Here is an 11,802-nt window from a genome sequence, read left to right as displayed (position 1 = left end):
AATTATGTCTCAGTCCTAAAATTCTAGGCGATGCAAAACTTTTGGCCATTTGCTGTAGCCCCGCTCTCCTTTAGTTCTATCTCTTTCACATACCCAGCGCCAACGAGTCCTGCTGGTACCTCAGGCCCTCGTTTGTCAGACCTATCAAGACAAATCATTGAATCCTTCAGTGTGTTGCCTGTAATATAACTTGGGTGCTTCTACAGTGCATTGAAAAATGAACACTTTAACTATATTGCAACTGCGCATGACAACATTATAATGATGTGTAAGTACACACGTCTTTATTAAATAACTCCTATGCAAATACACAGCGATCTTGTAAATGGCTTACCCAGTTCTCTCTTGCTGTCGCTGACGCCTTCATCCAGCTCTTCCGAGTCATCAAAGATGGACTTTGAATCTGGGAAGGCAAGGAGACAAGGTTCTTAAAGTCATTCCTGAAGACTTCCAGCCCAAAAGGCGCATGCGCTACCAGGTCTTGGAATACAGCACAGTCCCAGTTGTCTGAACCAGGGGTTTGTATTTTATTTTTTATTTTTTTACCTGAGGCCCACCTGTTCAGCTGCATTAGTCACAGCGGCCCACTGTTAGCACTTCTTAAGAAAAATGACAAACTAAAAAATGTTTTTAACACTGTAAATAAACTTAATCAAAATTGTCCTTTCTTCATTAGCATTCCGTTATATATAGGTGCCAAAAATTACAAACTGGCCTATCCGCAAATGAGGACAATGGCTCTTAAGAGGTTAATATGCTTTACCATACAAATGTGGGCTTTATCATGCTTTTACTATGTTAAACATTTATACAGGCTATTCTTATACGTATAAACGGCACGCATCATACCACAAGGTGTTAATTGTAATGCTCCCAAAGATTCTTGAAAATTATTTAGTACAGCTTCAATAGGTTGTCTATAGCTGAAGCCTCATCGTTCATACAGAAAAATGTTGGGCTATAGTACAGTACGTCCTACCAACTCTTAACACTACTCTCCCAAACAGCTCCCAATACTTGTTGGAGGTAATGAGGTTGCTATACAGTACACCCAACCCTATTTGATAGTGTAGGCTATCGCTGTCATTAGACACATTATTATCATACAGGTAACCTTACTTGCTCTGGAAAACAGCCATGCTGACAGAACACAGAAAAGAATGGCTCTTGCAGTGAAGGCGTTCATCTTGCAGACGTGATTGATGTTTGCTGTTCCAAACCTCAGCTGTTTCAGGCTCTGGGTCCTGCTCTGTTTTATACCCTTTCCAATGCAAATCCACTCCCACCCAACATAAAAGGTCAATAACTTTCCATCTGAAAGCCTACTTCCTTTTCACCGAACAGGATTGTGTTGTGTCATTTCTGTTACCATCCATTCCTAATTTTCAATTTCCACCACAAGCTTGTGACCTTTGGAAACAAAGATGGAGCCAGCGATGGAATGCTGTTATCTCCAGATAGGGTCAGATAGTCTAGGCCGAACAGACAGTGAACTTTTGATTGATTGAAGGGAATGCAAAATTTGAAGTCATGGTTGATTGGGATTAAATATAAAGCTCTGTTTTAAAATATACCGTGATTCAAAGACAAACGTACAGTAAGAGAATTTTAGGATTGTGACACAATTACAAAAAACTCCAAAAAACACATTGTTCAGATTTTGTCCACTTTTTCGTTAAGTATAAGGAAACAACAGACAGGCCTGACTTCCTCACTTGAATGTCAGACGAAATCTGATAAATCCACACATCACTAGTGTTATAGACATTTAGACAACCACAGAAACAGGAAACTGTAGTTTACAGATAAGCAAATTGACCACCTGTCACTGTAAAAGAAAAATACTGTTATAGGAGCCAAATTAAATGTATGTCTTACTGACTCGCTTCACAGTGGGCCCCTGACAAAAACAAGGAACATTTTCATATTTCAAATGTGGTTTACGAGCACATATGAGAGCCATGCCGTGCGGCGTACATATTCAGAAAACTGTTTTATTTCAAAACGAAACTATACAAGATAAAAGAGACTATAACAGCATGTAAGAACATAAGAGAAGTTTGGGAACGAAAAAAGGCCATTCGGCCCATCAAGTCCCGTCCCTTGTTAGCACACCAGTCCCCTCTTTCCCTTTCTCTAGGCTGAAGAGATTTCATGATTTGAGCCTGTCTTCATAGCTCATGTCATGAAGCCCTGGGGTCAGCCTAGTTGCCCTTCTCTGTGCCTTCTCGAATGCATCGATGCCTTTTTTGTGGTGAGGGGATCAAAGTTTTCTATTTGTAAATTGCATGACAATGGATATTACTTTTATAGTGATATTAGTATATCCTTCAATATTTATGTTCAGGTTTCATCTTTGACTTAAATGCCATTCAGTCAGTATGTGATAACAATGCTATACAAAAATAAACAGTCAGAGATTTATGATTGAGGCTTAATATAAAGACAAGCAAACTGTTTGGCTTAGTGTTCTTTTAACCCATTAGGGGGCAGCAATCAGCCATTACAACCATAAAATGAAATAGCATCTATGTAACAAAAATACATTTAAAAAATGTTTAAATGCCTTTGCAGCATGCTTGTGTATTGAGAATATTACAAAGATGACAGGTTTTGAGATTTATAAATGACAAACAATGCATTCAGAATTTCAGCACTGCCCTCCAGTCATCCCAGCGATTAAGAATTTTCCATCTTTCTTTTCCAACATGACAGACAGATGTCTAGAGCATATCAACACTGGAAATTAATATTCTAGATTTTGGGTTTAAAATGTACAGCTATGGCTAAAAGTTTTGCATCACCTATAATTTTCGGATTGAGACATATATAAAATTATATATATATGTGTGTGTGTATATATATATATATATATATATATATATATATATATATATATATATATATATATATATAATTTAGATATTTTATTTAGTATCATCTTATCAAAGAAACTACAACACGAGATCGCAAAAGTCTGCCAGAAGCCATAATAGTAGTACAGTATTTCAATGTTAGACTTCGTAATGTCACATTTTTTTTAAATTTCTGTCAGTTTTTCGTTAAGTATATGTTAAACTACAAAGCGGTGTGTAATTCAATAAGTTAACGTAACATTATTCAGCAGGTTTCATACGACTTTATGAAGCGAAATTGGTTAATTCTACAGGTTGATGCAAAACCTTTCGCCACACAGATGTACAATTATTTTTTTTAATTATTTTAAATACCACAGGATTTGACAGGCACAAAGCTCTATGGTAAATATCAAATATATTTCTGTCAGGAAAACTCCTGTGATAGAGAACAATATGCATTAAAGCTTAGACAACAAATACTAAGTTAGACATATTTTCATTACATCTTTGGCCTTGCCCATCGAGGTACTCCTGTCCATAATTTAGTTGACTGTAGGGGGGCAGGAAAGCTGGTCTCCCCCTTAGAGGAAGCCGAAAAACAGGCAGGCTGGGGAGAAGGAGGCAAACTCTCATGTAAGATTTAAAGCTCTTTTGTTTATCAGATGACAAATGAGATACTTGCCAGGTGACTGACGAATGTTCCAGTAATGAGAGCGCCTAATAAGCTTGATTTTAATCTTACTGCCTGAACCATCGCTTTACTTAATTACCAGCACCTAGTCAGATCAAATCTGAAGATAGTAAACCAGCAGAGAGAAACACGGCAGCACAAAGACCCTTTCAGGGGCAGGATGTTGATTTGCAAATTGCTTCTTGCATCTTTTAAAATGTTTAGTATTACTGCCTTCCTATAAACTTAAAAAAACAAAATCTCTATCTTTAATTCTAACCTTATTACACACTTGTAGATTTCTTGATCTACCCTGATACACTGGACTCGCTTGCCCTCAGCACCATGTTACTCGATCCACAGCTGCTTCACTGTCCTTGCACTATTGCACATTGTAGACATCCATTGTTGCATCTTAGTTCATACTGTATTTTAGTATTATTATTTGCACTTACTGTAAACTATACTGTATTTAAATATGAATCTTGCATTGTAACCCTGTAAGCTGCCTTGAATAATAATAATAATAATAATAATAATAATAATAATAATAATAATAATAATAATAAATAATAATATGAAAAGACATTTAATCTTGTCAAAGATGTTTCTTGTTTGTTTCAGAATTGTAAGTGCCACAGGGACCAAAGGGAAAACACATACTTAAAATGTTCACACCTAGTCTAACGTGACAAATACCGTGTTCCTGTGATGGGGTGGTTTGAGATGTGCAAGTCACAGTTTAAATACTAAGAACCCCTGTTTTCACAGAAACTAAGATGTTATTGCTTTGACTAACCACAGTTTTTTTAAAAATTCCCCGGTAATGCAGACAAAAAAATAAAACAAACAAATGTCTTGCTCTCAGATTCTGTTAAACCAGTCTGTTCATTGCTAAATGTTACATTTATTTAGATTTATATGATAAACCTTAAGAGGTCAGGCATGTTTTCAGTACCCTGAGTTGCTGGAAAGCCGGCAAACAACAGCATTCACATCAAGTGTGTGTGTTTTGTGTAGGGATGGAAGACTCCCACTGCATAGCAGCTAATACTAGTTCTAGTATTTCTAATCATATTCTATAATTGTTAATAGTGTAATTAATAACATGCTTATAGATTATTTCTAATCACGTATAACAAACTCAAAATAACACTAAGTTCATATATACTATGATATATATAAAGATTTCCATTATATGAGAGTAGATGTTAAACTTGATGCTGATTTGAACTCTGCTCTCGCCAAGATAAGCGCCATCTAAGACATAGCTTTACAGTAAACTAATGTGATCCATCTGCATCTCCATCCATTTGTGTTGTTTTCCATCTGATGCTGTATATATCCTTCTGCCTGGTGTTGCTTGCTGTAATGCTGGCTCCAGGGATCAGCTCATTTTGCCTCCCGAGCGCATCAGCACACACAACGGCTGCGATGCTGGCTCCGGGAATCAACCCAGTGCGGTCTCCCCAGCGCATCAGCATGACAACCGTCTGGCTTGATCTAAGTAGGGTACATCTCTGGGGTCTTCAAGTGGTCACCTTCCATCCTCGGTTCTTTGTATATATATATATATATATATATATAGCAGGTAAGCTCTTTGAGCTAATATACTGCATATATGTACCAATACTCAGCCTTTCCAAGTTTTAGCTACTGTAGGACATTCCACAATGCTTATCCAACCAGGAAGCTCCAATAACTGAAGAGATGTCATTCCCTTTTGGAAAGTCATTGCAGAACCCCACAGATTTGGACTCCAGCACTAAATAGCTGCATCATTATTGGACTCTTCAACAATTCAAAAGCATCCTTTCCCATACTCTTTAACATTGACATTTATAGATGCCACTAACTGCTGAAATGTCTACTTCTATGTCGCATCTCTATGTAAATGCAGGATTAACCACAACTTGGGGTATCAAAAAAAGAGAAAAAAAATTAAACCTAACAGAGCTAGAACAACTCTCTAGGGGAGGGGGGGGGGGGGGAGGGAGAGAGGGGGGGGGAGGGGGAGAGAGAGAGAGAGAGAGAGAGAGAGAGAGAGAGAGAGAGAGAGAGAGAGAGAGAGAGGGGGAGAGGGAGAGAGAGAGAGGGGAGAGGGAGAGAGAGAGAGAGAGAGAGAGAGAGAGAGAGAGAGAGAGAGAGAGAGAGAGGGGGGGGGGAGAGAGAGAGAGAGAGAGAGAGGGGGGAGAGAGAGAGAGAGAGAGAGAGAGAGAGAGAGAGAGAGAGGAGAGAGAGAGAGAGAGAGAGAGAGAGGAGAGAGAGAGAGAGAGAGAGAGAGAGAGGGAGAGAGAGAGAGAGAGAGAGAGAGAGAGGGGGGAGAGAGAGTAAGAGATAGAGAGTAAGAGAGAGAGAGAGGGGAGAGAGAGAGAGAGAGAGAGAGAGAGAGAGAGAGAGAGAGGGGGGAGAGAGAGTAAGAGAGAGAGAGTAGAGAGAGAGAGAGAGAGAGAGAGAGAGAGAGAGAGAGAGAGAGAGAGAGAGAGCGAGAGAGAGAGAGAGGTTGATAAGAGGAATTTTTTTTTTTTTAATTAATGTACACAAAAAGTTTAAGGGATCACAAAAATATTTTATTTGAGAATGTTTCTTCAGCTGTGTAGAAAGAAAAGTACACAGAATGCAGTAAACTTGTGGACGGATGATGTCAGAATAGAATGTTCATTCCAAGAGGCTCCAGAGTTCCAAGTTTGAAGACAAGCTCAAAATGTCAAGGTGTTTTGTAAATGTTCCACAAAAAGATCTGCTAAATGTCTTTTAGTTTCCCAAATGTATAATTGGTTACATTTTGTGCAAATGGTGCAGTACACTACTCCTTTAGAAGTACATGTAAAGGGCTGGTGGATGTGGAGTGATGATTTAGGACCTCTGATCTCAGTTTAGGAGTTACAATATATTTTCATGTTGAACATCGTAGTCTGTTGCATGAGACTGAGCCTTTAAAGGTTCTGCAGAAGAGCGAATTTCAACATTTTAAAAGGCACGGTCCTCAGATCATGCAAATATATTAAGCAACAACATTTAGCAAATAAATTAAGCAATTCTTGCAAAGAAAAACATTTAGTGTGCTTTTTTTTGGAGAAGGTGATTGCTCGCCAGTTCCTCTTAATAAAGCTGTGATCCATATTTTTCTTTTTAACTGTCTTTCAGCTTTCATAGGCTACTGAATTTTCCTGCACAGCACAGCCTCTCAACAAACACACTCTGTGTCTCCTCACATATCCTAGTTAATTACCCACCTGTTCCTCATATTGTTAAATATTATGGTAATGCTTTACATTAAGTGTCTCTAATTACAGCATATTTACATCGTAGTTACTTAGTAAATACATGTCTACTTACACATGTTATTATAATGTATCGAATGTGTAATTTTTTTTTTTTGTATGATATAACTCTAACCCTAACTGTTTTCTGAAACAGTTGCATACTTACATATATCATGCAAAAAGATTTACACTTTAATGTCTAACAGAGAGTAACCCTCAGATTACTGAATTTGCTGAGAGGACTTCATAATGAAAGCCTACAGATTGGGTCTTTGTCGTTCGTGGTGCTATTGAAATGCACCTTGCTTTTCAAATTTTGCGATAGACGGGGGATCATCACCAGGCCTCACCTCCTGATCATCGTTATCACTCTGTGACAGATAGCCAACAATCATTTTGGTTCTCTGAAAACAAACAAGATGGTATGCACTGTGCTTTAATCCTGGTACAAAAGAATTGTTCTAAACCAACGCAGATTTTAGATAGCGATCGCTAGCAGTAATCATTATCTTTCAATCTTATTTTTTTGTATGCAGTGTTTTTTTTTAATTTTTATTGCACTTCACATGGTTAACGACTTAATTCTTCACAGGACTGAAAAGACCTTCTGCAGTAACATTCTTGTACCTGATTAAGTTAACAAACAACTTTATGCTAACTATCACAATGCACACTTAAGCTGTTCTGTATCCATATAAACCAGTGGCTTCTGTAATATACAGCTAATCTATAGAGAGCATATAATGTGTGGTGCTATGTGAGATACTGCCATTGTGGATTTGGTTGACTGACACAGAGATGAACCCAGTTGGTTTGCATAGTGATTAAAACAGGGTTTCAGGCTCATGTTTAGCCTTCACCCTGTTACAAGGTGGCTTTGAGTTAATCAAGCCTCAGTGTTGGCCAAGACAGTAGAGCAACTAAATCAGCCAAAGAATCTTATGATGTGGACATCAACCAGCAGCTTACTGTTTGTCAACCCTGTTGGTAAAGTAGACAGAATTGTAGATATTTTTTCACTTCATCAGTTGCTGCTGTAGATTTTCTTCCCCGTTGATTATTGCATGACCGAGTTGTGAGGAGGGATCATCGGCACAGCAGTCTTTAAGCTACACCATTATGCAGCAAATTTCTACGTACATCGACTTTGAAAAACGAGATTCATAAGGACACACTTTATCTGGAGATGAAACAAGGTGATCCATTTATTAGTGAAGTGGAATAAATATTAAAAGGGATTTAAGGGGATTTTCAATTTAATTCACTATATCTGCTTACCCATGTCTGATAATTTTGTTTTCATTTGTCAAAGAAAAAAGTGACACCCCGTCCCCCACCACCACACACAAAAAATAATCCCCAAAATAGCTAGTAAATAAATTCTAATAAATAAATACATCTAGCAGGTTTGCCATCTCATCATTAATGTACACAACTGTTCTATCCATTCGTTGGTTGTATGTACCAATACTGTAAATAAGAAAAGAGGAAGCTGTGCTTGTTTTAAGGCACTCAACCACATGTATCACTGCGCCACTCAACTCTTCAATTCGCAAGAAGCAACAGGAAACAGAGGACTGGATGATTTCTAATATTGTGAGCACTGGTTAGGGAACCTCAGCTCCAAATATTGTGTCTTTCATCTATTTTGTTAAGAATAGGAAAAAGCTTTGTTTTTTGTTTTTAAATATATTTGCAGACAGCTTTCTAAACAGCTGAAAAACAAGAAAGTACCAAAAAAAGGTAAAGTAAAAGGAACTTTTACTTTAATTAATATTTACTGTGTTGATATTAAGTACCTCTGTATTGTTTCACGCTTGTTGGTTTGGTGTAAGCTTGTGTTAATTGTTTTCTAACTACAGTTAAAAGGCAGGAGCATGGATGTAATGTTAGGGCTAAGGCATTCCAGTCAATGAAAAAGAATGAGTAACCTTACATAAGAACCAAATGTCCTCCTTTCTGTTATTCCTGTCGTTCATTTGGAGTTAATGTAATGTTAAAGTTCTCCTTTCTGACCAAGTATTGTGTTACTCAAGCATATTTTTTGTTGACTCTCGTTCCTAGATGTTTTTGTAATTGTGTTCAGTTGTGCTGAACAAAGACTCTTTTAGTACACTCAGTGTGTCACATACCCTTTTTTTTTAATACAAACTGGGCATTGCATCCCACAAGACAAATTCCCTTTAGTATCCATGCATAATCTCAAACTTCTGCATCTTACTTATCTATTGATTAGGACTAATTGGAACTGCTCAATTGGCTCCAGGACAGTGTAACTGAAATGTAATCAAATTTGTGACTGTAATGAAGAATATGTGCATTCACACAGAAATGAAAGTTGAGATTTCTCTTCAGAAAATTGTTATTTTAAAGCTAAATAGGCTGTTTTGGAGTTATCAAAGTAAAAATGAAACATAATTAAATAATACATGTACAGAATTTGGAGTTTTAACATCTAAAAAGGGCAGTGTGCACTGTGGGATACAATTAATAACTTTCTAAAAATTAACAAATATTTAAAAAAAATAGTGAAATATGTTTGTGATTCATGTGTACAATACATACCGTTAGAATCATTTTCCTTAGTCAAAATGGCAATGTGAACCTTTAAGGGTTAATATAATGATTGATGAGTCTTTGCCCCACCCACCGCCTTTTCAAAATAATAATAATCATGCCCTCTGTATACACTCAACTCTCTAATTAATATGAAATTATATATTTTTCGACTGATTATTTCTTAAATCGGAACCACAAAACGGAACGCAACAGTGCAATGCCGTAACTTCTCTCAGCTGCAGTTGGAGACATCGACAGCTGGAAGCCAGTAGCTGCCCTCCAAGCCTCGTTTTGAGTCTGGCGTGAATAAGGTCTATTGTTTCTATATTACTGATAAACTGAAATTCTCACATCCTGAGGTTTTCATGCAGGTAGATATGTAAAGGATATAAATGAAAAATCTTGAGGTGTTCTACTACACTTGCACAAGACAGTATTTAAAGTTACATTATGGATGGCTTTAACAATGCTATTATTATTGGTCTTGTAATTATAACTGTTTTGTATTTTTAATGGCATCATAGAAATGGAGTCTGACAATGCAACAGAATATTATGATGACTATGAAGAGGAGATTGATCTGGAATCGCTACACATCCTCTCCATTGTGCTTTACTCAATTGCCTTCATTCTGGGCACGTCAGGAAATGGCCTGGTCATCTGGATTACCGGTTTCAAAATGAAGACGTCTGTCAACACCATTTGGTTTCTAAACCTGGCCATGGCTGATTTCATCTTCACCTTATTCCTGCCTCTCAGCATTGCCTACACCGCCATGGGCTTTGTCTGGCCCTTTGGCTGGTTTCTGTGCAAACTCAACTCCTTCATAATGGTCCTGACGATGTACAGTAGTGTCCTCATCCTGACGGCCATCAGCATTGACCGCTGCCTCTCAGTAGTGGCTGCTGTTTGGGCACACAACCAACGCTCTCCCAAGAAGGCTTGGTTCACTTGTCTGATACTATGGGCATTGGCTGGGATATTCAGCTCTCCATATTTGAAGTACCGGGATGTGATAAAAGTCAATGAAACAATACAAAGGTGTCACTACAACTTTGGTAATGGTAACACAGACATGAACACAAACATGTATAAGGCTCTGACCATTACACGTTTTCTGTTTGGTTTCCTGCTTCCCATAATCGTCATCATCTCTTGCTACACTGCCATTGGTTACAAATACAGCACCATGCATCACAAGAGATCCTTCAAACCCTTCAGGGTGATTGTTGCAGTCATTGTGACTTTTTTCATCTGTTGGATTCCCTTCCACATCTTCCAGATACTGGAGTTAAAAGCACTGGATGATAATTCTTCCTTTCCTAAGGTGATACGCATTGGGGTCCCAGTTGCCACCAGCATTGCTTTCTTCAACAGCTGTCTCAACCCCGTCCTTTATGTCTGCATGTGCCAGGACTTTAAAGAGAAGCTGAAGAAGTCCTTCCTTAAGGTGTTTGAGAGCGCCTTTGATGATGAGACAACACTCTACCACTTGAGCAGCCGTAGGTCCACTGTCCAAATGGAGTCTTTAGTTGGAGGGAAGAAGATTGAGGGGACCAACACTGAACCAAAGTGAATCCGTTGTGTGTGTGTGTATATATATATATATATATGTTTTGATTCTTATAAGCGGATGATTCTTCAAAGCAGACCGATATGATTAGTGTGGTGCAGAATCAAACTTAGTATGAGAATGATAAGAACTTGTTCCCTGGCTGCAGTGTAATGGGTTGACTACTAGATGTCACGAGTTTCCGCATGTGTGCACGCCCACGAAAAATCCACAGCTGCTTTCCTTAACGAATTATGGGTAACAGTCAATTGGTTAACTACATGTTAAAGTTAATGACACCTCGATCGAAATGGCTTAGCCGATAGCTTTGTGATGGAGGTATAGATGCGTAAGGAAGAAGAAGTAACAAAAAGAAACCAAAACTCGATCTAGTGTTTGTTCCACACAAAGTACTGTTAGCTAGTGCTCCAGCTGAGAGCTTGGTTTATTTTGTTTGTTTTATTAGCGGTTGTTTTGCCACCGCAGTGTAAGAAAAATAAAACCAACACCGGTTTAAAACTGTCAATCAAGACTCCAGGCTGATCATTTACACTGTCCTCGGCCACTCTGTCACATTGCAATTAGCAAAACCATACAGTGTATATATACCCAACACCAAATTGTCCAAGTGTAATACAGAACACCCATATATTCGAACAGATGGTGGAAAGACTGATCAAGTGATTCTTGCAATTCTTTTAAGAAGACAGGTTTTTAGTGATGTGAAGTGGTGTGTTTGTGTGGATATCCTCCAATGTCTACAGTTCTCAAGGAGTTGTTCCATCTTGGTTTGCATTATGGCTTATTATTCTGAATGATATGTTGAATAATGCATACTATGTATAGGATGTTTATGTGCCCCGAGGCCAGTAGCATGCTTCCAGACCTCATACAACA

At 38.1% G+C, this 11,802-nt stretch overlaps 1 protein-coding gene across 1 annotated transcript; it reads left to right on the top strand.

The window, feature by feature from the left end:
• The first annotated feature begins 8,352 nt into the window (after positions 1-8,352).
• LOC121304280 (chemokine-like receptor 1) lies at positions 8,353-11,341 on the top strand. Its single transcript, XM_041235318.1, has 2 exons — positions 8,353-8,537; positions 9,878-11,341. The coding sequence occupies exon 2, from the start codon at positions 9,880-9,882 to the stop codon at positions 10,927-10,929; it is 1,050 nt and encodes a 349-aa protein (XP_041091252.1). The 5' UTR covers positions 8,353-8,537; positions 9,878-9,879; the 3' UTR covers positions 10,930-11,341.
• The last annotated feature ends 461 nt before the right edge of the window (positions 11,342-11,802 follow it).

This window comes from Polyodon spathula, chromosome 37 (genome assembly GCF_017654505.1).
Source record: "Polyodon spathula isolate WHYD16114869_AA chromosome 37, ASM1765450v1, whole genome shotgun sequence".
Taxonomy (NCBI): Eukaryota; Metazoa; Chordata; class Actinopteri; order Acipenseriformes; family Polyodontidae; genus Polyodon; species Polyodon spathula.
This window is presented reverse-complemented; position numbering and strand designations above follow the sequence as displayed.

Coding starts and splice junctions, on each gene's coding strand:
- LOC121304280 (XM_041235318.1), top strand. CDS start 9,880: ATGGAGTCTGACAATGCAACAGAATATTATGATGACTATGAAGAGGAG.